The 27,347-nt window shown below is 54.2% G+C and overlaps 11 protein-coding genes across 13 annotated transcripts; 6 read left to right on the top strand and 5 right to left on the bottom strand.

Annotated features, from left to right (window-relative positions):
- The first annotated feature begins 25 nt into the window (after nucleotides 1–25).
- Nucleotides 26–3,458, top strand: mirC (siderochrome-iron transporter MirC). The gene is made up of 5 exons (XM_046094178.1): nucleotides 26–1,163; nucleotides 1,224–1,354; nucleotides 1,416–2,150; nucleotides 2,207–2,868; nucleotides 2,929–3,458. Exons 1-5 carry the CDS (start codon nucleotides 940–942, stop codon nucleotides 3,007–3,009), a joined length of 1,833 nt encoding a protein of 610 aa, XP_045950157.1. The 5' UTR covers nucleotides 26–939; the 3' UTR covers nucleotides 3,010–3,458.
- Nucleotides 3,459–4,660: 1,202 nt separating this feature from the next.
- cdc42 (Rho family GTPase CDC42) lies at nucleotides 4,661–5,654 on the top strand (the record flags this gene model as incomplete). The annotated part of the gene is made up of 4 exons (XM_046094177.1): nucleotides 4,661–4,680; nucleotides 4,844–4,963; nucleotides 5,151–5,529; nucleotides 5,595–5,654. 4 exons carry the CDS (start codon nucleotides 4,661–4,663, stop codon nucleotides 5,652–5,654), a joined length of 579 nt encoding a protein of 192 aa, XP_045950156.1.
- Nucleotides 5,655–6,541: 887 nt separating this feature from the next.
- On the bottom strand, nucleotides 6,542–8,127 carry LDX57_012430 (agmatinase; the record flags this gene model as incomplete). The annotated part of the gene is made up of 3 exons (XM_046094176.1): nucleotides 7,811–8,127; nucleotides 7,618–7,744; nucleotides 6,542–7,533 (listed from the first exon to the last, which is right to left on the bottom strand). Exons 1-3 carry the CDS (start codon nucleotides 7,931–7,933, stop codon nucleotides 6,542–6,544), a joined length of 1,242 nt encoding a protein of 413 aa, XP_045950155.1. The 5' UTR covers nucleotides 7,934–8,127.
- Nucleotides 8,128–8,248: 121 nt separating this feature from the next.
- CEM1 (putative beta-ketoacyl synthase (Cem1)) lies at nucleotides 8,249–10,028 on the top strand (the record flags this gene model as incomplete). The annotated part of the gene is made up of 7 exons (XM_046094175.1): nucleotides 8,249–8,300; nucleotides 8,611–8,777; nucleotides 8,832–8,939; nucleotides 8,996–9,067; nucleotides 9,121–9,207; nucleotides 9,267–9,533; nucleotides 9,600–10,028. The coding sequence occupies 7 exons, from the start codon at nucleotides 8,249–8,251 to the stop codon at nucleotides 10,026–10,028; spliced, it is 1,182 nt and encodes a 393-aa protein (XP_045950154.1).
- Nucleotides 10,029–10,286: 258 nt separating this feature from the next.
- Nucleotides 10,287–12,668, top strand: sgf73. 3 transcript variants are annotated; one of them, XM_046094174.1, is made up of 3 exons: nucleotides 10,287–10,794; nucleotides 10,877–10,993; nucleotides 11,218–12,668. In XM_046094174.1, the coding sequence occupies exons 1-3, from the start codon at nucleotides 10,770–10,772 to the stop codon at nucleotides 12,321–12,323; spliced, it is 1,248 nt and encodes a 415-aa protein (XP_045950151.1). In that variant the 5' UTR covers nucleotides 10,287–10,769; the 3' UTR covers nucleotides 12,324–12,668. The 3 variants fall into 3 exon arrangements, with proteins under 3 accessions (XP_045950151.1, XP_045950152.1, XP_045950153.1); XM_046094172.1 differs by having other exon boundaries at nucleotides 10,877–11,856; nucleotides 11,926–12,668; XM_046094173.1 differs by having other exon boundaries at nucleotides 10,287–10,993; nucleotides 11,218–11,856; nucleotides 11,926–12,668.
- Nucleotides 12,669–13,154: 486 nt separating this feature from the next.
- Nucleotides 13,155–14,402, top strand: CEG1 (mRNA guanylyltransferase; the record flags this gene model as incomplete). The annotated part of the gene is made up of 1 exon (XM_046094171.1): nucleotides 13,155–14,402. One exon carries the CDS (start codon nucleotides 13,155–13,157, stop codon nucleotides 14,400–14,402), a length of 1,248 nt encoding a protein of 415 aa, XP_045950150.1.
- Nucleotides 14,403–15,068: 666 nt separating this feature from the next.
- Nucleotides 15,069–16,782, bottom strand: OST1 (dolichyl-diphosphooligosaccharide--protein glycotransferase subunit OST1; the record flags this gene model as incomplete). Its single annotated transcript, XM_046094170.1, has 3 exons — nucleotides 15,069–15,194; nucleotides 15,280–16,324; nucleotides 16,427–16,782. The coding sequence occupies 3 exons, from the start codon at nucleotides 16,780–16,782 to the stop codon at nucleotides 15,069–15,071; spliced, it is 1,527 nt and encodes a 508-aa protein (XP_045950149.1).
- A 546-nt stretch (nucleotides 16,783–17,328) lies between these two features.
- LDX57_012425 (pseudouridine-5'-phosphate glycosidase/carbohydrate kinase family protein) lies at nucleotides 17,329–20,092 on the top strand (the record flags this gene model as incomplete). Its single annotated transcript, XM_046094169.1, has 7 exons — nucleotides 17,329–17,512; nucleotides 17,571–17,779; nucleotides 17,838–17,937; nucleotides 17,991–18,032; nucleotides 18,083–18,313; nucleotides 18,399–18,699; nucleotides 18,790–20,092. The coding sequence occupies 7 exons, from the start codon at nucleotides 17,329–17,331 to the stop codon at nucleotides 20,090–20,092; spliced, it is 2,370 nt and encodes a 789-aa protein (XP_045950148.1).
- A 355-nt stretch (nucleotides 20,093–20,447) lies between these two features.
- LDX57_012424 (dienelactone hydrolase) lies at nucleotides 20,448–22,009 on the bottom strand (the record flags this gene model as incomplete). Its single annotated transcript, XM_046094168.1, has 3 exons — nucleotides 20,448–20,860; nucleotides 20,950–21,624; nucleotides 21,685–22,009. The coding sequence occupies 3 exons, from the start codon at nucleotides 22,007–22,009 to the stop codon at nucleotides 20,448–20,450; spliced, it is 1,413 nt and encodes a 470-aa protein (XP_045950147.1).
- A 329-nt stretch (nucleotides 22,010–22,338) lies between these two features.
- fmn1 (riboflavin kinase) lies at nucleotides 22,339–22,626 on the bottom strand (the record flags this gene model as incomplete). The annotated part of the gene is made up of 1 exon (XM_046094167.1): nucleotides 22,339–22,626. The coding sequence occupies one exon, from the start codon at nucleotides 22,624–22,626 to the stop codon at nucleotides 22,339–22,341; it is 288 nt and encodes a 95-aa protein (XP_045950146.1).
- Nucleotides 22,627–23,803: 1,177 nt separating this feature from the next.
- On the bottom strand, nucleotides 23,804–26,174 carry ERT1 (Zn(II)2Cys6 transcription factor domain-containing protein; the record flags this gene model as incomplete). The annotated part of the gene is made up of 2 exons (XM_046094166.1): nucleotides 23,804–25,764; nucleotides 25,937–26,174. 2 exons carry the CDS (start codon nucleotides 26,172–26,174, stop codon nucleotides 23,804–23,806), a joined length of 2,199 nt encoding a protein of 732 aa, XP_045950145.1.
- Between the last annotated feature and the right edge of the window lie 1,173 nt (nucleotides 26,175–27,347).

Here is a 27,347-nt window from a genome sequence, read left to right as displayed (position 1 = left end):
CTCGTCTCGCTCTGTACCTCCCCTGGTCATTGCTCCATCTTTGCCAACCTGAACTAAGCCACGCGCGACTTTCTTACTTGCTGGCCTACCTACCTTTATTTCCATGGTCGATCAGGGGACAATTCGCCTGCCTTTCGCTCCCGACCTCTTCCATCTTCCCTTCCCCGCGTGCTGAAAAGAGAGAGAGAAAAAAAAGAGGCGTCCATGCGCCCACGCTTGAATGATAAGCTTCGCACCGGTCCAAACCTGCTTGACGCGAGGCGTTCACGATAGAAAGACGGAGTCAATCGACAGCAGAATAGTTCCTCACGTGTCTACAAGAACAAGCGCTTTCCTACCCATTTTTCGGTGCGCAGGGCACCACACTGCCTGTTTGGGCCTCGGGCGTCAGCCCATAGGCTAAACCGGTGGCCCCTCCCACGTCGCCGTGCATAAGTGCAGCCTGACGATCGTATCCATTGGTTTGCATCACGCCGGGGTTCGAGTCCTTGGACTCGAATCTCTGCCTCCTTTGTACGACAGATCTAACGATCCGCGTCCGCATGTTGCCTTCTGGGATTCGGTTACCTAAACCTTGACTACCAACAGCCGACGCCTGACGTCTCACATAGGCGTCCTTCAGCTTCGATTGATTTTTTCTCCTTTTCTTTTTCTCGTTCTTTATTTGCTTTTTCTTCTCTTCTTACCTTTCTAAGATACCCCTTTCTCATCTGGTGGATCTGGCTGGCTCAGATCATTCTTCCCCGTCCACGTCCGCCTACACCACCTGTCGTACACCTTTCCATCCTCGAACCTACATCGGTTGTCATACTTTCGAACTGCTCACGGCTTCAGCATACCATAACCTACCTACCGTTACGATATATTTCGATAAATGGACATTGCTCTAAATCGAGCCTTCCAGCGCGGTATATCATCGATTATCCCGGCACAGCCGCAATGCCCTTGCTTGATACCAATTCAGGACCTTCATATGGCACCATCGATCGAATGAATAATCACGGCGAGGAAGAAGGAGAACGTCTCCTTCAGGCGGGTTACGAAAGCGAAGGAAATGGCAGCACGATAACTTCGTCGGAGGATTCGGTTCAGGAAGGCGTTCGAAAAATCGAGGCGATCAACCTCACATGGACTACAAAGTCGCTGGTCGTTGCTTATATCAGGTTCGTTGGTGCGACGAAGATATGTCTTTGCTATCACGAAGCATGCTAACTAGCCTTCAGCATTTTCCTCATGGCGTTTTGCACGTCTCTGGAGGGCCAGACCACCATGTCGCTCTCGGCCTATGCGACTAGCGCATTTAGTAAACACTCGTTGATTTCAACCGTCCTTGTTGTTCAGAACGTGGTCAATGGTGGGTTTCATCCTTATGCGCGGCGCGGACCCTCGGTATCATGAAGACTAACATTATCTAGCCGTTATCAAACCCCCGATGGCTAAAGTAGCCGATGTCTTCGGTCGCTTTGAGGCGTTCTGCGTCTGCATCTTGATCTACATTCTAGGATATATTCAAATGGCCGCTTCGAACAACGTGCAGGCATATGCGTCGGCTCAGATCTTCTACGCGGCCGGGTCGACGGGCTTGCAAATACTTCAACAGGTCTTCATTGCAGATAGCAGTAGCCTGCTGAACAGAGCATTCTTGGCCCTTCTCCCCGAGTTTCCTTTTCTGGTCACCGTATGGATAGGTCCAATGATCGCCGATGCGGTTCTCCAAAACCTGTCATGGCGCTGGGGTTACGGGATGTGGTCGATCATCTTGCCAGCGTCATTCCTTCCCTTGGCGCTCTCGTTGCTGTTAAACCAACGCAAGGCCAGGAGACTCAATCTCATCAAACCCAGAAAGATCCGTCGCCTTGGCTTTTTCGCTGCCGCTCGACGTACCTGGTACGATCTCGATATGTTTGGCTTGATGCTTTTGTCGGCGGCAGTGACGCTCATTCTGGTGCCGCTGACGCTGGCTGCCAATGCCAAAAATGGCTGGAAGAACAACAGTATCATGGCAATGATTGGGGTCGGCGTAGTCTGTCTTCTGGCGTTGCCGGTGTGGGAAACGTCCAAGAGACTTGCTCCCAAGCCTCTCTTGTCGCTGCATCTCCTGAAGCAACGTACCGCTCTTGCCGGCTGTGCTCTCGCCTTCTGGTACTTTAGTAAGCTGATTCTCTGACGATCATTCGGCGAAATTCGTGTTACTGACTGCCTCCAGTGGCTTTCTATTTCTCGGTTCAACCGTACCTTTACTCCTACCTTCAAGTTGTCCAGGGATACGAGGTCTCCACGGCCGGCCGCGTTACCCAGACATTTGCATTCACCTCAACCATCGCGGCCTTCGGCGTGTCGATGCTGATTAAATTCACGCGGCGCTATCGCGTTTATGTGGTCATCGGATGTGTGATATACATTTCTGGTATTGTGCTGATGATGCTGTACCGCAAGGAAGGCAGTTCGCTCACTCAGATACTGGGGACGCAAATCGTGATCGGCATAGGAGGCGGACTGCTCAATGTCCCCGTTCAGTTGGGTGTTCAGGCATCGGCGAGCCATCAAGAAGTTGCCGCTGCCACAGCCATGTTCCTGACGTGTATGGAACTCGGCGGAGCGGTTGGTGCGGCCATTTCTGGGGCCGTTTGGACACATAACCTGCCTCGGAAGCTGCAGCTGTATCTGCCAGACGAGAACAAGGGAGACGCCAAAGCGATTTTTGGGAAGTTGACCAAGGCGCTAGAATATCCGATGGGATCGCCTGCCCGAGTTGGCATCAATCGGGCCTACCAGGAGACCATGAACAAATTGTTGGTGCTGGCTTTTGTGGTGACCATCCCGCTGATCCCGTTGAGTCTGATGATGGAGAATTACAATCTCGATAAGGTGAATTCCCTCTCTCCTTCGCACCCGTGATCTGCCGCGACGGGCGGCTAATTCAAGCAGATGAGCTCGTCCGACCATGAACCGGTCCCTGTGGACGACGACGCCGAACCCGAGCCTGAAGGGCACGGGAAACGAACGTGAGCGTGTTGCGAGATTTGTCCGACGATGTTTCATATGGAGCCGGTCTCCTTGCCCAGCCGACGTTTCGAATTGAAATGGCCATTGATTGATTTCGCCGGTTTTCTTTCAGGACGGAATGACTCCTTACCATTGACTCCGTCCCTGCAGGCCTGCTTGCCAGGACCTATATACCATGTACTCTTTGCAAATTCTCCGATGCCTGATATGATATCTTGTTGGTTGAGGCAGGGTGTGTACAGCGGCACATGTTCAAAACTATACCTTCGGGGGGCTTATATAGACCTCTGGATTACGACTAGACATAGACGAAATGAATGAACGGGGCGTTATTTATTGTTATGACTGTTCGTATTGCACCTGGATCCCTGCCGAGTGTCATTAAACGTTGACAGTCTCGGGGATCGCGGCTTCTGGCGCTGGTGAAACTTTAGCGGCGACTTCAATAGTTAGTATAGCTGAGTCAGCCGAGAATGACGATATCCTAGAGTTCTTTCCCTGCAGTCCGAGCAAACATTTAAAATTAGAATTGAAATTAAAATTAAACAGACAATCAATTCAAATAAAAAAAAAAGATGACCGTAATGCGCGAGACAACAAAGCACCGTTGGCCAGCGACGGCGGCAAAGCAGGCCTCGACATCGACCGCCCCGACTCGAGGGGGGTTGATTGGGTCCATTCTTGCGATTTCTACCTGAGTCGAGCTCCCTCTTCTGTCTTTCTTTTCCCCCCAGAACTGGTTTCCTTCTCGTCCGTGACTTTCTCACCCGTCATCTCTGAAAGAAGAGCCGGTCGGAACTTGTTTGCCGTGTCCCCCCAAATTCTTTCTTAAGAGCATCATTGTTAGTACGTCTCAACTCCTCGAGTCTCCAACCGACCCCTTTCCTCAAGGTGACCGTCGGATCGACAGATCCTAATATTTAAATCAGAAAGATCATCATATATTTCATCACATTTATTTATTGAGTTCTGAGTCTTCAGAAAGAACGACACGAGGGTGGATCATCTAGGTAGATCGATCGAGTGATTGATTGACGATACGATTACTACAATACTACTGTGAGATTATCACAGTAGCCATCTTCAGAATAAGAAAAAAGATCCAAAGGTTCGTCCTTGCTCTGCTGTTTCTTTCATTTCAAACGACACTGGGGAGAAAAAAGGACTCCAGTAAAAGCGAACGTGCTAGTCGCAAAAGCGTCTAGACAATCAAGACCGACATGGGCTAACGGTGCGGGTTGCCCCATCCATTGCAGCTTTCTTTCTTCTCTTGCTGGCCTAGTCCAGTCCCCTGTGCTCCTATCGTCCTCCACCTCTGCCTCCCACATTGGCTGGCCCTTTCACCGTCGACGCTTTCACCGCACACCAACCACTGCGACCTCTGGCGACCGCTCCCATCCAAACGCCTCTCCTCCATCCCTCTCTGTTTCTTTCTCCTTCCTCAACTCTTCTCCTCTCTCGGGATCCGATCATCCCCCTCCCCTCCTCTGAACCCCCCTCCCTCCCTATCACAATCTCCCCCCTTCTCTTTGTTCACCGCATCTTTCCTCCTTTCCCTCTCGTTGCTTTGGGTGGTCTAGACGGACAACCTTGAACCTTCGATAATCTGCACTGTATCCTCTGCAGAGCCTCCAGGTAACTCCGGATCTCCATCATGGTCGTCGCCACTATTAAGTATGCTTTTCCTCTCTTTCTCGGTCGAATTGCCTCCATTATCCTTCCCCCCCCCCCCATTTCCCCGCGGTCGAATAACAACCCCCCTCCCTCTCCTTTCTCTGGTCGGGTGACCGGTCTTATCTATCGGCGGATTGCTAATCATTCATTCTCTTCCTTCCAGATGCGTTGTCGTCGGTGATGGTGCTGTGGGAAAGACATGTCTTCTGATATCCTACACGACAAACAAATTCCCCTCCGAATATGTTCCCACCGTTTTTGATAATTATGCCGTCACTGTTATGTAAGTTGAGGCCCGTCTTCGAACATCGTCGGACACGCACTGCAAAACTTCCTCCCTTGCGAATTCCTCTGCCCTGCAGCTGGCTCCCGATATATCCTCCCACCCGCATCGCTGGATTCATCAACTTGATCCGACCGTACATCTGTCACCGTTCGATCCTTTGACTGACTCGAGCTTACCCCCTCAGGATCGGCGATGAACCGTATACGCTGGGACTTTTCGATACTGCTGGACAGGAGGATTATGACCGTCTCCGCCCTCTTTCATACCCCCAGACCGATGTCTTTTTGGTCTGCTTCTCCGTGACTTCCCCCGCCTCCTTTGAGAACGTTCGCGAAAAATGGTTCCCCGAGGTTCACCACCACTGCCCCGGTGTCCCTTGCCTCATCGTCGGTACGCAGACCGATCTTCGCGACGACGCCGCCGTTCGCGAAAAGCTTGCCCGTCAAAAGATGCAGCCCATTCGCAAGGAAGATGGAGATCGCATGGCCAAGGAGCTGGGAGCGGTTAAATATGTCGAGTGTTCTGCCTTGACTCAGTACAAGCTCAAGGATGTTTTCGACGAGGTGAGTTCCCCCTTCCGTTGGCTTTGCCGCCGCCTCGGAATGGCCGTGCTGATGGAATTTCGCAGGCCATTGTTGCCGCTCTTGAGCCCGCCCCCAAGAAGAAGTCGAAGTGCGTCTTGCTGTAAACGGATACGTATAAAGCATCCCGTTGCAGAGAAGGTCAGCACTGCTCCTTTTTTGAAATCTTGTTCGTGTCGTTGACGCGTTGTAGAAGTGTTCATGACTTATGGAGGAAGAGATGGAAGGTGTTCGAAGCGCATTACGTTGAATATTTTGAACTGCTTATGGAAACTGTGCGCGCAGACTTACTGCCCACAGCTCGTGGGCAGATACTCGCATCTCGATGATTGCCATCTTCGTCACCCTCAACGCTCTTTCCCTACAACCATGGCATTCATTGACTGATACCCTAAACGTTCCAAAAACCCGTGTCGCACAGACATTTTATATTGATGAATCACCTTTACCTTGATCTTCCAGCCGGTTTTATCTTATTTTATCTTCTTTCAACTTCCTCTTCCATCTCTCTATTACTCCTTTAGCTGCTCTACGATTCTCGTTCTCGCACCGTTCCTTTCCTGTGTCCATTTTCCCGATTCTTTCTTCCCTCTCATCGTCTCTACCGGCGTTGGAAGTCGAGGCGTCTTTGTTTTGGCTGGCTGATGGTATTGATCTGTTTCTTCATATTCTTTCCGCTTTTGTTGTCACGCCTGCATCTGCCACACTTAATCGTGCCGTTTCGTTATTACCTCCCTTCGATCTGGAAACTAGATAGCTCAGATACAACCAGTGATGACCATTTACTACTTTGTATTCTTGTCTTTTCCCCCGCAATCTTGGTAGGGTTCTGGAATTGGGATTCATCTGATCATGGCATACTTTCGTAGAACACATACATAGCTAGCTTATGGGGCGTAGGTAGACGTGACAAGTTTCACATTAATCAATACATTCGTTCATCTTCGTGACACACCTCTAGTTGAAGTCTTAGTTACATAAAGTCATATTCTGTTTACAATTCATCCTTCTTGGGAGCCGTCTCCTGGGCTTTCTCGTCCGTCACGACCTCCTTGCGTCCGTACCACCCGCCCAGCTCCGCACCGGCGCCGGCCTTCACCAGACTGGTGATAATCTCAAAGGCGACCTGGGCGGCGGCCAAAGCGGTGGTCTCGCCCTTGTTGTCGTAGCTGGGTGACACCTCGACGATGTCCGCACCCACCACGTTCAGCTTCTCGAGGCCGCGCATGATGCGGATGAACTCGCGCGTCGTCCAGCCGCCGGGCTCGGGCGTGCCCGTGCCAGGAGCCGTCGCGGGGTCGAGCACGTCGATGTCCACCGATAGGTAGACGGGCTGCTCCGGGTCCAGGCCGATGCGCTCGACGATGCGGTCCACCACTCCCATGGGGCCCAGATCGTCGATGTCGTCGGCGTGAATGCGCATGAACCCCTGCTCCGGGCCAGGGTTGGTGTAGTCGCTGTCCGTAGTCCCCGTCAGCCGCGTGCGCAGACCGGCGTGCGCCGAGGTCGAGTTGCAGATCAGGCCCTCGCGGCTGGCCTTATGGAAGAAGCTGCCGTGGTTGAAGGCCGCCTGCTCCGAGGTCCAGTAGGCCGAGTATCGCACGGGGTTCCAGGTGTCCAGGTGCGCGTCGAAATGCAGCACCGTGATGGGCTTTCCGTAGATCTGGTACAAGGCTCGCAGCGCCGGCAACGCCACGCTGTGATCGCCACCCAGCGTCACCAGCTTGGGCTTGCCCGCCGAGATGCCCTTGGTGCCGTATTGGGAGTCGGCGGCGGTCAGGGCGCGCCGCGAGCCCAGCTCCAGGAAGGCCTCGTACATCTGACGCTCGGCCAGACCGTTGTCGAACGGGGTAATGGGGATGTCGCCGCAGTCCTTGACCGTGGCCCAGGAGCTGTAGGGGTTGATCCCAGCGCGAGTGTTGTAGCTGGTGCCGGCCATCTGGCGGGCACTGGCGGCGCGAATGGCTCTAGGACCGAACCGGGCACCTGAAGGGAGAGTCAGCGATTATAGATCTTGGTTTTGATTGCATTTTATTGGTGATGAGAGATCTTTCAAGAAGGGAAACGTACCCGGTCTGTAGCTTACAGCGGTATCAAAGGGAGCTCCGATGACGGCGATATCGTATCGCTCGTCGGGCTCGACCAGACATTTGACCGGCTTCAAGTGCGCGAAGCTGGCGATACCGGAGAATGACCACTAGAATATTGACTTTAGTTGATAATTGGGGGTAAAAAGAAGATAGCAGAGGAAAGTGACACTCACCTCCTGGTCCCATTTCTTCAGCAATTCCTCGCGTACATGGTCAGGAATAGCTTCGTCGTGGTCATGATGAGCATGAGCATACGCCGTCACGGCCAAGGCGAGCAACCCTAAGTTGAATTTCATGGCAGGTCGGCTCCGCAGAACAAGGACTAGGGGGAGGATGGGGCGGGGAAAAGTCGAGGGGTGAAAGCCAAAGCGCAAGGGAGGGATGAAGTATAAGTAGGACTCCGATGTATGGAAATCGAATCGGGGCGAAGTGGGCCTTGCAGCCTCAGGCCGTGACGTCGTGCGGACCTTCCCTTCTCGGCCTTTTTCTCTCTCCACTTCGTCTCTTCGCTTTCTTTTTTCATACTTTGCAATCTTCCTCTCCTTATCTTCTTCTCTCCACCTCGACCATTTGCTTTTTAATCCCCACCCAACCCGATTTCACAGCATGCCATGCGTCGTGTGGTCGTGACAGGTCTCGGCGCGGTCACACCCCTCGGAGTAGGTATGTTTATCCCACTCTCCCAGTTATCAACCATCAACCGTCCGTCCTCAATCACGAATACCATTCGCTGCGTCGCTTCGTCTGTTTTCATGCCGGCGCAATTCCTCTGGCGGCTTCCAATCATCGAGCTCCACTGCTCCCCACTTCCGTCCCGAAAGGGAAGGTCTTGGGAGAAACGCGCCTTGTTAGAAGTTTAGAACATTACCCCGGAAAGGCAGTTCTACACGATCAGCTCCCGTCGTTGCATAACGCATCCGGACCCCTGCTGCTTATGCTGCTCGGTTCGCTAAATGACGCCCGTTGTCTATAGGAATCCGTCGCACGTGGAAACGCCTGTTGGATGGTCACTGCGGCATTGTCAATGTTCGCCAGCGCGATTCCAGGTTTGCCGACTTGCCTTGCCAGGTTGCGGCGGTCGTGCCCTCGGGGACAAAGCAGGATGGAGGCTGGACGGCCTCGGAGTGGTTAAGTAGAGATGTAGGTTCCCGAGTTTGCATAGCATTGATGGGCCGAGTTTGATGACCGGTATAGGAGGAGCGCAAGATGGCTCGTTTCGCGCAGTATGCGTTGGTGGCCTCGCAAGAAGCTTTGGCGGATGCCGGCTGGATGCCTACAACATTTGAACAAAAAGAGACGACAGTATGTGCTACGTGCGTCAACCTTTGATCACGCATCGTCATCTAACGAGTGCCCAGGGGATTTGTCTCGGGTCAGGCATTGGGAACTTTGACGAGATATACGACACTGTCACGGCGTATGAAAAAGGGGTCAGTCTGCTGAAATATATTCTGTCGGAGCTATCATCACTGATTCTTTATAGGGCTATAAAAAAGTGTCGCCTCTATTCGTACCCAAGCTCCTGATCAATCTCGGTGCTGGTCATATCTCCATGAAATATGGTTTCATGGTAAGTGATAATACCCTCACCTGCCTCACCGATTCGGAATAGAAAGAATAACCTTATAGGGCCCTAACCATGCGGCAACGACCGCCTGTACCACCGGCGCACATTCCATCGGCGACGCAGCTCGCTTTATCGCATGCGGGGATGCGGACGTGATGGTTGCCGGAGGTGCCGAGTCATGTATTCACCCCTTGGCCATCGGTGGCTTTGCGCGGGCGCGAAGCCTTGCCACCAGCTACAACGATGACCCCGAAAAGGCGTCAAGACCGTTCGATGCCGATCGCGAAGGGTTCGTGGTCGGAGAGGGTGCAGCCATGGTCATCTTAGAGGTATGTTTTCGCTGGAAAAGAGAGTGTTTTGCTTGTCTTCCGCCGTATCTAACCGTCTTTCTTCAGGAATTGGAGCACGCCAAAGCGCGAGGGGCCCAGATCTACGCGGAACTGAAAGGATATGGCTGTTCTGGGGATGCCCACCACATGACGGCACCGAAGGAGAACGGGGAGGGTGCCTTTTTGGCCATGAGAAAGGCCTTGCGAAACGCGAAGATTCAACCGTCTACGGTTGACTACGTCAATGCACACGCTACGTCGACCGTGGTCGGTGACGCGGCAGAGAACGCTGCGATCAAAACTCTCCTTCTCGGGCCCGAAGGAAAGAAGCACGCGGCGGAGGTCAATGTTAGCAGCACCAAGGGGGCCGTAGGCCACTTGTTAGGCGGTGCTGGTGCTATAGAGGCACTGTTTTCCATTTTGGCTATTCACGAGGTATGTGCCGACAGCCCGTTCACCGAAGACAGAGAGAGCCATACTAACTCGTGGGTTTAGAATACGATGCCCCCAACCATTAATCTGGAGCGAGCTGACAATGGATTCGACTGCAATTATGCCCCAAACAAGGCGCAAGAGCGCCGGATTGACGTGGCTTTGACCAACAGTTTTGGCTTTGGGGGGACGAACAGCAGCTTGTGTTTCTCTCGTGTAGGATGAATGGACGGAGAATGGGTTTAATTCAGTCTACTGTACAGCATGCATGGCATATCTCATTCCAACGATTGTACAATAAATAGTTATTAATGGACCTTGCATGGGACCAATCCACCGCACATAATACTAGCGGTGTCCTCGATCGGGCGCTGTGACACAACTCGGATGGAGAGTGGAGCATTCATTGCAATTGTCTGGACTGCTGCAGCAACTCAATCAACAATGACAGCACCAGGAAATGGCCAATAGAGGACCGGGGGTGACGCCATCCTTCCGCTGCCCTACAACACTCATTGACCCGTCCCATCCTTTGTGTTGGCGTTCATTGTGTGGGATTGAACGACTTCGACGGAGACTCGACTTCGCCCTTTGTATGTCGGCACGTGACGCCCCAATGCGGAGCGCCCCGGACTCCCTGCTATCGGGACATCAGGCAGATCGATCTCGCTGCCCTCCCCCATCGCGACGCAACAGTCGAATCAAACCTTTATTATCTCCGCCGATTTACTTTCCTTTCATTCTGGCCTCCCTGATTCCAAGCGTGGCGACTGAAACCCCCCTTCCGGGTCGGTTGTGGTAATCATGGCTACGAACGGTGACGCCAAAGGTCTGTTGTTCCAGCGCCAACTTGGGCCTATTTCCAGGCATGCTGCGGCAGCGAAATCTTACTGACTGATTTGAATCGATAGCGTCATCGGGAGGCACCCTGGTTGATGCGTCGGGATACAAGTTTTCGGAGAAAGATGCGAAACCGACAAAGATCAAAGTGAAGAAGTCGGCGAAGTTGGGGAAAAAGAAGGCCGATGGTGAGTGTCTAGTGCCCTGTCGTCCATATATCTGAACATTGGCATTTGCATGGATCTCTGTTCTATTTCCTCGGTCCTTGGAAAGAGAGAGGGGAAGGGAGGGACGGAGAGGTCAGATTGCGAGACCGAGGTGTACGCGGCATTAGGCTATACAATGATCTGGAAAGACCTGGGAAAGTGGTCGGAACAAAGGCTAACTGCTTGCTGTTTCTCGGCATCAATAGACCCTCCAGCCTCTCCAGGCTCCTCACCAATATTACCGGAAATCGACGAGAAAACCATGGCCGCCTTCCCAACTGGCAAACCGCGCGAGGAGGATCACCTGGAGACGGTCATCTGCAAGACCTGTAAGAGGCCGGTCCTCAAGCAGGGTGCCGCTGAGCACATCCGCGGCTGCATCAAGGCGAAGCAGGAGAAGGCACGACGCAAGAAGGAGGCGCGCGACGCCGCCAACCGGGCCAAGGAGAAGGGCGACAAGGACGGCGACGAGGAGGCCGCGGGCGGCGAGGGCGACGACTCCATGAAGGGTCAGAAGAGCGCCAAGAAGAGCGCTGTCAAGGGCATGGCGGAGGACGGCACCAAGAAGGGCAAGAAGCGCAAGACCGAGGCCGAAGATGAGAAAGACAAAGAACCCAAGAAGAAGAAAAAGAAGGAGGAGCCCAAGCCCAAGGCGGCCAAACCCAAGGGTCCGGTCGACGTTGAGAAGCAGTGCGGTGTTACATTGCCAAATGGCGCCCAGTGCGCTCGTTCTCTGACTTGTAAGAGTCACTCGATGGGTGCGAAGCGTGGCGTGCCCGGTCGTTCGCTACCGTACGATATGTTGCTTCAGGCCTACCAGAAGAAGAACCAGGCTCGTCAGCAGAGTAAGTCTTGTCTCGAGATCGTCTTGGGATGTTGCATTTGTTCAGAGCTAACACATGATTTTACTACAGAGGCTGCCATCGATGCCAATGCGCCTCTACAGGATGATCTGGATAACAACGGCCCCGTGGATTCGGACGAAGAGAAGGACGCCGTGATGGCAGGCATTACTCGCTCGACCCCCATACCCCTCGCCACCCATACTTTGATGTCGACCAAACAGAAATACAAATACGTGCGGATAAAAGAGATGCTCTCGCATGCCCTGGGCGGCTCCCGGGGCGGAGGTCTTTTTTCAAACGGCGACAGTAACGGTGTGGCGGACGGCAATCCGTTCCAACCCGTGGATGATATACTACCCTCGACAACGTCTCCAGTATCCGCCAGTGCACCAGACAACGCTACCGACGCAGGCGGGAAGACTCCCGCAACCGCTGCAAAGAAGTTGCCGATAACGGCCAGCTCGTAAACCTTACATATTCCTTACGGTGGTCTCTGTCTCGGTCGAATTGTCAGGCAGAGAACGAAGTGACGACGGCGCTTTGCATTTTATTTCGAAATTGGTTTCTGTTGTGGCGTTATTCTGGGGACTTGTGCGATAGGAGTCTGGGCCTGGTTTACTTCTGTTGAAATGATGATACCCTCTGAGTCTTGGGATGTGGATGTCTGTAAATTAGTGGCTGTCGATTTCTTTGACTGTCTGGTTTTGTTTAATCGTATGTCTTACCGGGGAGTGTTTTGCTCCTGAGTGAAGCATGTCACCAGATATTGTACATGAGAGCATATCCTTGTATTTGAAATAAACTGTGAGTTTGGTGTGTCTGTACATCTACAGTGAAGTCTATGTATATTCCATAGTCTACAGTATTAGTTAGAGTCTACAGAGTCCGTTGTATACTGACCTAATCGGATGAAAGGCTGCCTCATACCGATGGTGCCTTACCGCCTTGTTGCCTTGTTGCCTTGTTGCCTTGTTGCCTTGACATCATGTGCGGAATCGCGTCCAAATCGAGACTTTCTCGACGTTCCGCTTCGAACAAAGAATCCCACTTGTCCCTGGAATTCCTTTCGCACCCTCGCTCGCTTCTACTGGACCTCGTCTACCCCGGCAGAAGTCCATCGCTTCTGCGCCTGCGGGCGAGAGAGCTCCTGAATCTGGAATATCTCCGCTAGATCCTGTCTCGCCATCACCATCTTCCCCTTGAGAGTCTAGCTTACTCTCGCAAATCGAACGAATCTACCTACGACATCCGCCCACCCTCCTTACCGATATTAAACTTGTCCCGCCCCCGCGTTCGCAATGAGTAATTCCGTCCCGGATCTCGATGCTGTCGGCATCAAAGCCGAGCCCGATTTGGCCGATCAATTCCGTCGTGAGGTCGCTCAGCTCCTCGGCCGCAACAACCTCAACTTCCCCGGCGCACAACCTGTCAGTTTCTCCAGTCGTCACCTCACCGAGCTCCAGCGTCAGGACTACTATGTCTGCGAAAAGACGGACGGCATCCGCTGTCTGATGTACTTTGCGCGCGGGGACCCCGAATCTGGGAACGCGGAAATCCACTACCTGATCGACCGCAAGAACGAATACCGTTACGTGCCGGGCCTGCATTTCCCGCTTCCTGACGACGACTCCTTCCAATCATTCCATGTCGACACCCTGGTGGATGGAGAATTGGTGAACGATACCTACGACGATGGGACGCAACAGCTGAAGTACCTCGTCTTTGACTGCCTGGTGTTGGATGGACAATCCCTGATGCACCGCACGCTGGACAAGCGCTTAGCGTACTTCAAGGAGAAGGTGCTCAAGCCATACAACGCGCTGTTTGAGCGCTTCCCCGAGGAGAAGGCGCACCGTATTTTCGCCGTGGAGGACAAATCCACCCAGTTCAGCTACGGCATCGAGATGATGTTCCGCGAGATCATCCCCAAGGTCAAAAAAATCCACGGCAACGACGGCCTCATCTTCACGTGTCGCAGCACCCCTTACCGCATCGGCACTGACGAGCACATCCTCAAGTGGAAGCCCCCGGCCGAGAACACCATCGATTTCCGTCTGCGGCTCGAGTTCCCCATCCTGGAGCCTGACTCGGAGGACGAGGCCGACGGCATCACCGAGCCATACCCGGACTACGACGCCCTGCCCATCTTCCACCTGTTCGTCGGCCTCAACTCCAACGAGTACCGCTTCTTCGGGGAGATGTTCGTCACCCCGGAGCAGTGGGAGGAGATGAAGGCGCTCGGACAGCCCCTCGACGACTCCATCGTGGAGTGCTCCAAGGACGAGCAAGGCCGGTGGCGCTTCCACCGCATCCGCGACGACAAGGCCGACGCGAACCACATCTCCACCGTCGAGAAAGTCCTCGAAAGTATCCAGGACCGCGTCACGGAGGAGGATCTCATCCGCTGCGCGCCGGCCATCAAGACCGCCTGGAAACGACGCCAGGCGCAAATGATGGAAGACGAGCAGCGGAAACGGAGCGCCGCTCGACAAGCGCCACCTCATGCCAACGGGAACGGGGTGAAGAGGAAATTCGAAGACTCATAAAATCGTTCATCTCCTTTTTCTTTCCCTTTCCGGGTCTTTCTCTTTTTGTTTAGCCTTCTCTTCACTCATCTTCACTACTCCCTCGCCTTTTCGCTTTTTTCCGGAGGAAGTTTTTGTTTTTAAAGATCGCCCAAGACTCAAGATATCATTAACATCATTTCTTCTATTCTTCATAGGTTGGGATTTTGCGAGGTGTCCGGCGTTTATTCATTGATTGATTGATCTTGTCCCCTGGGCTAGAGGGGTTCAAAGAACACAGCAGGATAAACTCAAATGAAAAAAAGGGTGGGAGGCTGGAATGGTCCCAGGGGATATGTACAATGTGTAATTTATGATGCGATGGCTGTCTTTTCTTTTTGACGTTTTGATCCATTCCCTCTTCATATTCTCTCATGACTTCAGACTTCAGTATAGAAGCCGAGATGCTTGCTTTCATCAATCATTCTTGGGTAGGTAGGATTCAATTCAATGCATGACAGCAGAAACAAATACGATATATCAGAGAATTCTATTCTTAATCTGTAGGACAGATTCCAATGCAATTGCTTAAAATTGTCCAGGTATAAAACAGGAAGAAAATTGAAGGAATTTCAAATACATAGAAAGAGCAATTGATTGATTGATACATCGTCATCACACGCACACAGAGAGATAAAGAGAACAGATCTACCGTTTCTTGATGCTCACGTCGATGTTGCCGATGAACCAGGCGGCCACGAAAACGGTCAAGAGACCGGCGGTGATGGTCACCGGCTTGCGTAGTCCATCCCAGGTGGAGTAGTCGTAGGTCACCTAGAAGGGGGTGTTTATGTTAGTCGTTGGTCGGGGATACTTAGAGGTGAGATGGAAGCCGGGAGAAAATTTAAACACTACTTACCACCAGTTGAGAGCCGCGCGCCTCGTCGGACAGGTTCTCCACCGTCAGGGTCAAGGCGGTGCGACCCAGCGTGTCCATAAAGGTCTTGTGGCTGGAGATGTGCGATTCGATCTGGTCAGTGCCGGGGAGGCCGTTGCTGGAATCGCCATCGACCAGTTCGTACTGCACGTTGCGGGCGCCTTCGGGCAGGATCACCCGCACGACGGCCTTCTCGTACTGCACGCCCTCCAGGGCCTTGGGTCCCTCGATGAAGGGAACCTTGAGCACGTACGAATCAGCGCCGGCGACGGCCTGGCGGAGGAAGGACGACAGCTCGTTGTTCCAGCCAATGCGGAAGCTGTAGTTCCAGCCGCCAAAGACCGGGTAGCGGGGGCGCAACTCCAGGAAGCCGTCACGGTTGGGGGCCTTGCCGGGGCGGTAGCGACTCGTGGAGACGTTGCCGATGTCATCGATGAAGTAGGGGTCCACGGAGCCGGGCTTCAGCGGGTACTTTAGCTCGCGGATGGCGGACGACGGCAGCTGCTGGTAGTTGCTGATAGTCCATTCGACCCGCGAGAACTGGTTCTCGAGCTTGGAGCCGTTGTTGCGCAGCCAGTAGCGTTCCTCCGTCGCCAGGTTGCCGCCCCAGTGGGATACTTCCAGATCCCGCTCCAGCAACGACGCAGTGATGATGGGCTTGGTGAATTCGTAGCGGATGGTGATGGGGTAGACGGTGCCGGGCGCGACGTCCGAGGTCTCGTAGGGCCCGTACGTGTAGGTTGTGCCCTGACGCTCGGGGTCCGCACCGGACTTCAGACCCTTAGTCGAGGTGTAGCCGGGAACATTGGTGCTGGGGAGCTTCAGCTTCGTCTTCTGGGTAACCGTCTGATAGACCGAAGGGAAGTAGGCGGAGAAGGTATGTGTCAGGTATTGTTTATCGGATTGGCCGATGGTGGCCGGGCGTGGGCTCAGCGTCGATAGCAGGTAGTAGGAGATCCCGAGGGTGATCTGGGATTTGGGAGCGATGGGTTCGGGGAACTGGACCAAGTAGTACTGAAAGTCGCCGCTGTAAACAATGCAGTCAGCGTCTGTCGGTCTGTCGGAGTGACAAGCCTCAATGGGCGCGCAATCGTAGCCACGAGGACGAGCCACGCTGGCTCATACTCACTTGGACGAGCTCGACTCAACTGCCTCCACGTCGAGGCGGCCTTTCTCGGGGGCCTTCTTGTCTCGGACTTCCAAGCCACCAATCTTATCAACGATATCCGTTGCGAAAGGGATATAGTACTGGGATTGAGGCTTCTTGTCGACGTTCTCAACGACCACGTTGACCGTCTCGCGGACGTAGCCTTTCTCCAGGTTGGTGTTGCGGACCAGATTCACATTCTTGAAGACCTGGGCGAAGGATTCGGCCCAAGCCAGGCAGGGAAGCCCGCAGAACAGCAGGGCGGCGAAGAGGGCGAGCATTGTGACGGAATGCTGCTGCAGATGGAAGAAGGGCGAGGGGGCTGCGACTTGAAGCATCTCGAGATGTGGACACCGTGGCGATGACTAAGCGCCCTGGCAGCTCTCCGCCGAGCTTCGTGGGCCTGCGCTGCTCCCTTTCGTCATGACGGAGGGATTCTTGAATGTCTGGATCTTCAATTCTCATGATCCTGATCCAGAACAGCTCTAGACTTGTTCAATTGAGCATTGTAGCCAGAACTGGTCCTAAATATGGCCGCCTGGAAGACCGCCGTCACTGGCCGTGTCAATATAGCCAATTCGCATTGCAGTCGCGATAGAAAATAGATGGGCGGGGTCTTCGCCTCAACTACTTGATAATAGCAATGACCAATCTTGCCTGGTCTATCTCATATCGACGCCCACAATCCAGATGGCATCTATGAGGTCCTAATCGTGCCATGTACCGCCGAGGTACCGCTGCCATACAAACAGTATGGGGCGGGGACCCACCGGATACAACCCGCGAGATAAGCCGGACTAAGCCGGACTGAGTAGTTATATCCATCCATTCCTTCTCCGCGCCGCTTCTTCTCCTCTTCATCTCTCCCTGTCTCCTCACTCAACATGCTCCCTTCACGAGCTGCGGCGCGTCTTTGCTGCCGGTCGGCTTATTCCCGGCTGCTCCCTCAGCGGCGCTTCAACCATAGCCTCCTGTCGAGCAAGTTCCTGAATGTCTCTGAGGAAGTTCGTGATGCTGTAGCAACGGGGAAGCCCGTCGTGGCGCTGGAAACGACTATCTACACCCACGGTGCGCTTGCGCTGGCAAACGCCATTCTGCATGAGGATTTTAATTGACTCCTTGTTAGGATTTCCCTTCCCGGAGAGTGTCGCCCTAGCCGAGCTTCTCGAGTCCGTCGTCAGAGTCAATGGCGGTGTCCCCGCAACCATTGGTATCCTCAATGGTGTAGCCCGGGTTGGTCTGTCGCCGGACGAGCTAATTGAACTGGCTTCGACTGCCGAGAGTAAAGACGCTCTGAAGGTCTCACGAAGAGATCTGGGCTACATCTGTGGTCTGGTATGTTGACCGATCTCCCCGTCTATCTAGCTAAACTTGGGTTTTGACCGTTACATAGGGCTTAGCTGGTAAGCGGCTTCACGGCGGCACGACGGTCTCAGGCACTATGATCCTTGCCCATCTTGCAGGTATTCGAGTTTTCGGTACCGGCGGTCTCGGTATGTTGCAGCTGTATCCTTTCAAGTTTGCGGTGGAAGCTAATCGTCTGTAGGCGGTGTTCATCGCGGCGGAGAAAACTCCATGGATATATCTGGTACGGTCACTCGACGACATCTAACACTTTTGTTCTAACGCTTTTCACAGCCGACCTCACGGAGCTGGGGCGAACCCCGGTGGCTGTCGTTAGCTCCGGATGTAAAAGCTTCTTGGACATCCCCCGGACTCTTGAGTACCTTGAGACGGAGGGTGTCTGCGTTGGAACTTTTGCCGATGGCCGTCAGGGATCTGTGGATTTCCCGGCGTTCTTCACCCGAGACAGTGGCATCAAGAGCCCCAAGGTCATCCAAAACGAGGCCGAGGCTGCGGCCATAATCTGTAAGCTCAAATGGCCCGCGCAGAATTCTCTATTGGTGCTCTCTTTGATTTGAGCCTTTCCACTAATCGATCCAAATCCAATTAGACGCGCAAACTAAGCTTCCATTGTCATCTGGAATGCATTTCGCTAATCCCGTGCCGGTAGAACAGTCCATTGCTAAGAATGAAATGGATGCTATCATCGAAGAGGCCCTCCGACTGGCTGATGAGGAAGGTTACCACGGAAGCGACAACACGCCGTTCGTGTTGTCTAAGATCAAGCAACTCAGTGGTGGAAAGAGTGTCACGGCCAATCGAGCCCTGATCGAGGCGAACGTCCAGCGAGCGACCAAGGTAGCCGTGGAGCTTGCCAAGTTGGAGCAGTCCCACGGATCGCTTAACGAACGGTAAGTGGGCTTGCCTCTCAACAAGATCTCCGTTGGTCTGTTATATACAAAAAGCAAATATCCCTAATTGCGAGACGGTCTCCCGCACAGACATATGCCAGCAATTTCCCGCACTGTGAAGGCTGACCAAGCAACTTCAGAGCCAGAGCTGGCGCAGCTCCACTCGACCAGTGAGAATCCCGCCGAGAAGCTAGACAAGGCCGATGTTCTCGTTGCTGGCTCCCTTGCTATTGACCTGTCCTGTGACTATGCCCCCTTTGCGGGAGAATCCAGCAAGACCCCCGTCCCACACACGTCCAACCCCGCCGTCATCTCCCAGAGCCTTGGAGGAGTGGGCCACAACGTGGCCATCGCTTCCAGCTACCTCGGAAGCTCCGTTCTCTTCTGCAGCGTTGTCGGAGAAGACCTCAGCGGCCGCGCTGCACTCTCAACCCTTCGTGCGGAGGGACTTACCACCCAAGGCATCCAGATCCTCCCCGCCTCGGACGGCGCCCGGACGGCCCAGTACATCGCCGTCAACGATGCCACCAAGGACCTGGTTCTCGCCATGGCCGACATGGGCATCATGGAGCTGCGCGAGCACGTCCTCGACTTCGACGGGTTCTGGGAGCCCATGATCGCGCGCACCAAGCCCCAATGGGTCGTCGTCGACGCCAACTGGAACCCCGACGTGTTAGCCAAATGGGTCACCGTAGCCAAGAAACACGGCGCCCGGGTGGCCTTCGAGCCCGTGTCCACGGCGAAAAGCCGCCGACTCTTCGGCAGCGCCAACGCCGTTATCACACCCTCCGCGTCGGTCCCCAACCACGGTATCAGCCTCGCCGCGCCCAACCAGTACGAGCTGGCAGCCATGTACATGGCCGCACGGGAGAACGGGCTCCTCGAATCCGACGGCTGGTGGCGCATCATCGACGCCATGGGCATGTCGGCGTCCGGGTCCCGGGACCGCCTCGTGGCCATGACCTCCGCCACCCTGGTGGACCAGGGCATCCCGCAGCAAAGCATCCAGCTCCTACCCTACGTTCCCTGCCTCGTCACGAAGCTGGGCTCGCAGGGCGTGCTGGTCACCCAGCTGCTCCGCCCGGGTGACCCGCGTCTGACGGCCCCCGAATCCGCGCCGTATATTCTCTCGCGTGCCCCGCCAACCGACGAGGTGATCGGCGGCGTGTATCTGAGGTTGTTCCCCCCGGCTGCGGTGCTGAAGGACGAGGATATTGTCAGCGTCAACGGCGCGGGCGACACGCTCCTCGGGGCGGTCATCACGGGGCTGGCTAAGAGTGGAGATGTAGGCACGGTGGAAGATGTGATTCCGCTTGCACAGGAGGCTAGTCTTCGGACATTGAAGAGCGCAGGAGGAGTCAGTAGCGATATCATCAACTTGCGACAGCATTAATTAGATCGGTTTACTCTTTTTCCCGGAATTTTGGGCATGTGAAGGTACACGGAAAGATTGGAAGCATTGAACAAATAAAAAGAACTAGCGAGCATCCATTGAGAGCGTCTTATTTGAAATCATCCTTAAACTTTTATTGGTATATCACATAGGGTGAATGGTTTGACCTGCATAGTCCGTAGTATCAATTTAAGCAAACCAATCAGAGCCGTGCGATCTGCCAGCTCCACAGTCAGCCCTAACAGGCTCGAATAACGTTGATCTATATACAACTGCAGGGTATCACGATGATCCTAAACCCGGACAAGACAACCCGAAAGTAAATGAACATCCTGTAGGAGAAAAGAAGGAAAGATCAACCCAGCGCCCTCTCGACCCCTTCGCTCCCTACCACCGGGATTCGCTCTACCGTTTCCTTGCCTGCGCGATTCGGTCCGGTGGCCTGAAACCCGGCCGGAACGAGCGCCGGATTCAGCAGGCCGATCTGCACCAGCACGCTCGCCTGGTCCCAGTAGATGTTGTGGCGGGCGATCTTCCCGGCGACAAACAGGGCCGTCATGACGAGAAGGATGCGTACGGGGCGGTCTGTAGGCGGGACACCAGGCAAGAGCCAGGGGATTTCTTCAGTGTGGGTGAAGGTGAGGAGTAGCTCGTCGACGATGCGGTTGGGGCCTATAGTGCGAGACAGCAGGCGGATGGTTTGTGAGGAAGGCCCGGAAGGGAAGAATTGGGTGGTGTAGAAGGCGACGATAGAAGCCGGCGTGGTTCCTTCGACTAAGTCAGTGGATCACCCTCTTTTTTCCGGTTTTGGTGGAAAGAAAAGAAACGAAGGAAACAAAATACCAAGGGGACCTCACCGCCGATCATGGTAGGAACACAATTGACCGTTGCGATTTCCTGCTGTTCGGCCGTCGGGTCTGAACGATAGCCTTCGTTCTCGGCGAGCGATGGCCCTGCACTACCTGTCATTAGGTTCAAGGCTTGCGTAGCGTGCGTATCGGTCTCCTCGGCATTCCGATTGTTGTAGAACAGATTACGCCAGTATTCCTCCCACACGGTCTCAACCTCCGGCACATTCCAGTGGCCGCCAGGCCATCCAAATCCACGCTTTAGGCAGTCCAGGGCGCGGCTCCAGGCGAGGCGCGAGCTGATGCCGTCGTACGTCTTAGAGGTAGACTCGGCAAATCCAGGATCGGATTCGGGGTAAAAGAAGAGATGGCAACGATGACGCTTCCTACTTGGATGGCTGTGGTAGTCATCGTGGAGGGAAGCAGGCTGCGGACCTGCAAGATGGATCTGAATGGGGAGCAATGAGAGCGAAGAGTAACAGGAGTTGGTGGTTGAAGAGGTGGTAGATTGCGGGATTATGTCGCAGGGCTCCTGCGGCGGCGGCTGCTGCTGCTCTCCATTGAGAAGGGAACTGGGAGGCTCGGGATAGTAGGTCACCAAGGCACAGAGTCGAGGGAAAGGATTGGTGGCCGAGGTCGACTGATGGTGAGATGACAGTAGTAGGTAGGCAGGTCGGTGATATGCTGAGAACGGTGTTTAGTCAAGGCACGCCGTCTGTTAGAAGAACGGAGGGAAACACATACCGACCACCGCATAGCGTTCGCCCGGCTCGAGGTCATCCTCACGTTCGTGCAGAAGTTTCTCGAGTTCCTTGCGTTCACGTTCCGGCTCGTCCGTCACCGATGCGACGAAAGGCAGGTATTCGACGTCGAACCCTTCGTCCTGGAAGCGGCGGATAATGTTGACATCGAAGTCGGGCGTGTTGGAGGTGATGTAGAGCCGTCGGGGCTCGCTAATCGACTTATTTTTCTGCTTGTCATGGCTCAGTGTCGGGGAGAGTGGAGGCTGAAAGGTCGAGCTGCTGGCGCTGCTGCGACGGCGGCGAATGTGTTGACGGATGCGGTCCATTCTCCGGGGGCAGGCGACAATGGGAAGTCAGACAACTGAGCCGACTTCAGGAGACGCAATCCAGGGCAAAGAAAAGGGTTTAAATCCAGTCGCGGAGCGCTTGGCGAGGACAACAATGACGTCGACGAGTATTGGCATTCCGCAAGGGTCTCCGCCGCCAAGAGCCAAGATAGGGCTGATGCAGGCCATAGGCAGACAGATAGGAATTTGTGGTCTCGTTTATGCATGGTTTCTGGACTAATGCTGCTGTTGCTGCTGTACAGTCTATGCAGGAGGAGTCGCAATAGGGTCTCCCCTCCTTCTTCAAACTTTTTTTTTTCAAGTACGCCTTAGAACCCCGTCAACCACCGGCGCTGTTCCGTCACAGTCTCCGATCCACCCCCCTCCCCGGTTAAGTAACAGGCATACGTCGGTCGCTGCAGACTCTCTCGTGCGACCTCGCAGTCCAGCCGGATATCCTCCACCAAGGCCTCCAACGACACATAGTCGTACTCGGGACGAATGTATCCTAGGATCAGCAGGTTCAAGTTGGTACCGTAAAAATCCGGTAACTTATGGAATTTCACGTGGCCGGACTCCCCGGTGGCCGTGGGCGAGGGCGACGATAGTGGTGGCATGATATGAATTTCCTGTCAGCGAGCGTGAGTTTCCTGGGCCTCCCCTCGATTTAGTTCTACTTCGTTTGGTCGCAACATACCACTGATCGCGTGGTATTCTTGTAGAACGGATTATATCCGATGCTCAGCACGGCAGGAAGTATGCTCGTCGACGTCGACGGGTCGGCCGCGAGGGTAAACTTGGACGGGTCCAAGGCGACAACGCCATAGTACACCCCGACTTGGAGATCCGGGTAGTCCGATAGCCCGTCGGCTGGAATGTTGGCCGTGGGGATACCCAACTGTAATTGGCAAGTCCACCATTAGCCGGCCTCGATAGCATAAACTACCAGGGGCATAGATCAATGGCCCATTCAACGGGCTCTCACCTCTTTACTCCCTCGTCCGAATCCTTTGATTACGGGTCCTGACAAGCGCACGGGAAAGGGGGCTTCGGGGCCGCTGTCCGGCCCGGTAACGGGATCGCGAGGACCGTCAGGTCGCATGGTATAAGAGTTCGACCGGCGGGGGGAAGATCAGGCTCGACCGGAATGATGTGAAGTAGTGGGAGCAAGAACAATGAGGGGGGCAGGGAGAGAGAAAGCGATGGAAGGGAAGAAAAGCGGCGGTGGGATCCTGCCGAAACGGGACTGCTTATCGATAAAGCGGCCATGCGGGGTTCGCGCCTTCCTAATTGGTCCGGAGTTCATCCCTGCCTCAGGTGTCGATTCTACTAGGTATACTTCTCGACCTCTCTACTTTGGATACTTCAATGTTTCCAACCTTGGATACTTGGTACATGCGAAGTCCTCGCGTCAAGCACCGCCATGTGCCATTTCCGGTATTCGTCCCGTAATCAAATATCACGCAAGGCAGATCCGGTCCCGTATGTAAAGGTACATATGTACAAAAGTGCTACCCTCACGGATCGATCAATCCGCAACGATCAAGGCAAGAACAAGACAAACAAAAACCGACAAGAAAAGAGAAAACGAAGAAGCTACGTTGATAGCTTCCGAGGGAATCATCCGAAAGATATGTACCAATGCAAAAGATACGGACACTCGGGGTGTCCCATCTCACATAAAAGAGAACGAGAAGGAATAAAATGAAACGAGATGAAACGAAACCCACAAATAACAATCACAGACAGCCGACATTTTTATGATCCCTCCTGAGTATGAGCCGTATGAACTGATTAAAGCGTAAGAGACGTATATCCCTGCGTGATCCATAAATAAAACAAATCAAATACATGGTAGAAACTAGAGCGGTCAGCGTCATTCATGGACACATTTTGCTTTCTCTCTCGCAGCGCAGCAGCAGCAGCAGCACTTACATTCATCACAATAAGCATGGGAATGTCAAACACGTCACGCTTGACTGTCCAGCAGTATGCGCATTCGACTTTGCCGTCTTTGAACCCCAGCTGGTTCATTCCCGCTTCGCTGGCAATGCCGCCCTTGCGCAGGTGATTGTTCCATCGCTGGTGGTCATCCGACTGCGCCAGTTCCATGTCTTCCTTCGTCTTGTATTTCAACAGCTTACACGTGGTCATCACGCTACCGCGCGAGTCTCCAAAGGCAAGCCGCGCGAAATCTTCGTAGAACTCGACCACGCTATCGTCGTCCAGCAACTCCGCCAAAAACACCGGATGGGGCCGACCCGGGGCCGTGGCCTCGCCGGCGGAGCTGCGCGGCGTATAGCTGCGGGAGGACGCCCCCGATCCCGGGACGGTGCCGCCGGTGTTGACGTTCAGGTTCGGCTCCTTGCCCAGCAGCACATCCTTCTTCCATCCCGTCAAGATGCTGAATTCCTTACCGACCGCCGCAATCTCCCCAGTCCGACGGCAAACGATCGTCGGGGTCCCACATGCATTGATGAAATCCTCGTACTCAAAGAGCGTGCGCTGAAAGCACTTCTCCATGAAGATCAGATCGTCGCGGTTCAAGGTTTTCGTCGTAGCAATAAAGGAGGGTCGGATCGAAGCTAGCGCTTTGGCGATCTGCAAGGTTTTCTGTGGGGAGAAGCGCCGTTGGATGAAGGCAGTCAGGTTGTGGAAGCGATTCGTGTAGGCGTACGGCTCCTTGACGTTCTCGTAGATGGACGACGGGTTGCGCTGACGTCGTTTGGTGCCCACCTGGAGGCTCTGGTGCTTCAGACTCGGCGTCGTGATCGTCGGACGCTGGCCGTTCGGAACAAGACCGTTGGAATTGTTCGCAACGGCGGCGTTAAACGTCGCCTCGTCGAAGCCGCCCGCCATATGCGGACTGCTCGTCGCGCCAGGGCTGGCGAAACTCGCTGGGGGACCGCTTTCGATGGCGAACGCATGGGGCGCGTCGGCCTTGGATAGATGCCCCGGGATCACGCTTCCCTGGGCGGAATGCGGGTAAACGCCGCCGCCCACATTCATGTGCGGCTGGCCTGAGGACTGGCCATTGGACCACTCGTTGAGCAGGGGATCGCCAAACATGAACGGCTGCTGGCCCCCGGGGCTGTCTCCGAAAGCGGCCGTACCGGTGATTGGCGTATTCGAGAATTGGGCCGATCCGCTGCGTCCCATTGACCCTCGCTGCGTGGCGGAGTCGCTGGGCGAGTCCCCGGCACCCGTCGCCATATGTCCCAGCATCCCAAATTCCAGCGCACCGTACCGATTTTCGAAATTCATGCTTGACAGGTCAAAGTTGAACAGAGCCGGGTCGCTGGGATCGAAGAACGGGCCTCCAAGCGGATTCTGGTTCTGGGTGGCCGCCCCCGAAACGGTTGCGCTGGGCGGATGCTGACCCCCGGAAGACGACAAACTATTGTTTCGGGCAGTCGGCGTAGTCTTCAGATTGAAAGTCGGAGACATGGGAGATTGCGAGGTGAAGGAGTTTTGATTAAGGGTGTTCTCTTGGTAGACGTTATATGAACTGGATTGGGGCGTGGGATAGAAGCTTGGGGCCGAATTCTGCGGCGTGTTCGCACTGACGGCATTGGCGCCGTTTCTCGACAAGGGAAGGCTGTTGCGCATCGTATTACCGTAAAAGTTACCGCTGATTCCAGGCATCAAGGCTCCGTCGGGCGCGTCGTGCAAATACTTGGCCTTCTTGCGAACGCCGTCATGGCAGGCGTCCTGAAGGCCTCGTTTGATACATCGCTGACATGGTCTCTCATCGCCTAATCGCAAAACTTTGAATCAGTCTCCGGTCTTCACCGCTTCACCAGGCGGTCCAAAAACGCAGGCAAGAGAACGCCTTCTGATGCCCAACGCAGCTAGATGACGCGAAACGACAGGTACAGAAAAGACAGTACAACAAGGGAATTGAAAACAGGGTCAGACATAGCGTACCGCAAGTCAGATGCGCCCGCTGGCAAGCAAAGCAAGCCCGTCGGGCCTTCTTCCGTCGCGGACGCGACGGGTCTTTCGCGTTGGTGGACTTCTGGCCATTCTCCGCGGGCGTATTATCGCCACCATTAGTCGTGCTCTTGGAGTGCTCCGGGGGCTCTCCAAGATCCTCGACACCCTGCACAGGCCCGCCGGGATCGGCAGAAGCCGAGGAGCTATTGTCCTGGTGTTCGGCCTTCATCTCGACATGAAAGTTCGCAGGCGACAGACGCAACCGGCCCGAGTGAAAGCGTTGTGCCGTATGAGTGAGCGATGACGGAGCGGGCGGAAGGAGGGGGGTTGATCGGGAACGGAGCCGGCTCTTTTGTGGTTGAAAGGGAGTCGCAGCGACGGGACCACCTTGCCACCTATTCTTCTCGCGCTGTACAAGACCACCTCGGCGCGGCGCGTGCGAGAACACAGATTGCAGTCCAGATTGACAAGTCAAATCGTCACGCGTCTAGTCGGGCAGTAACAGCAAATTGGCCGTCCTTTCGCGGGCCGAGGGCATAGAAACCACGATCGAGGCGGGTCGGAAAACAGGTCGAAGGAAATGGAGCGAACGGCGGAACCGATCGCAAAAAGTGGAGGGTGGAGGAGGAGGGACCTTGCGTGCTTGACTGCTTGGTCTGACAGTCTCAGCTCTGCTCCAGCGAAGATGACAGTTGGAGATGGAATGGTGACCGAAATTCCATGCAGGAAGCCGCGCGATTTTTTTTTTTCTTTTCCTTTTTGTCTTCCTTTTCCCCTGTCGATGATTTCAAATTAAGAAAGGGGAAACAGAGAAGGAAAGAAAAAAAAAAGTTTCAAAATTCACTATTCAAAGTTCAAGACAAGAAAACACGGTATTAGTCACACGGCATGTAGGAAAATTCCCTCGGCGTCCCTTTCGTCCCTTTATTTTATTTTGACACTGTCATGAGTCAAATCAATTGTCGCAGTGCAAGACAAGGTAAGTGGAGCGAGCAAAAAAGAAACAGCTGGGACTGGGACTGCGGGGAAAAGCAAGCAGGAGAGATCGATCGAGAGGGGAAGAGAGAAGGAAGATGAGAGATTTTCTCGAAAGAACCGACGTAGGGGGAGGGGAGATTGGTCTGGATGGAGAGAGGAGAGCGCGAACGCGGGGGAGACAGAAAGGCAGGTAGACTAATGAGGGATCAATGAATAATATTAAGACTAAGAAAAACGAGGTGAACTGGAATTGCAATGAGAGAAAAAGAAAAAGGTGCGAGACCAACACGAGTCAAGAGTCGCGTGTCCAACAACCGCAAGCAGGGAACACAGTCAAGTCACCGCGAAAGGGTTGGCATTATCAACATGTGTCTTGAGGGCTTTTTCCCCCTCTTTTTCTTTTCTATTGTTTCTATTAATTTTG

This window comes from Aspergillus melleus (assembly GCF_016097325.1).
Source record: "Aspergillus melleus strain CBS 546.65 chromosome Unknown contig8, whole genome shotgun sequence".
NCBI classification, from domain to species: domain Eukaryota; kingdom Fungi; phylum Ascomycota; class Eurotiomycetes; order Eurotiales; family Aspergillaceae; genus Aspergillus; species Aspergillus melleus.
This window is presented reverse-complemented; position numbering and strand designations above follow the sequence as displayed.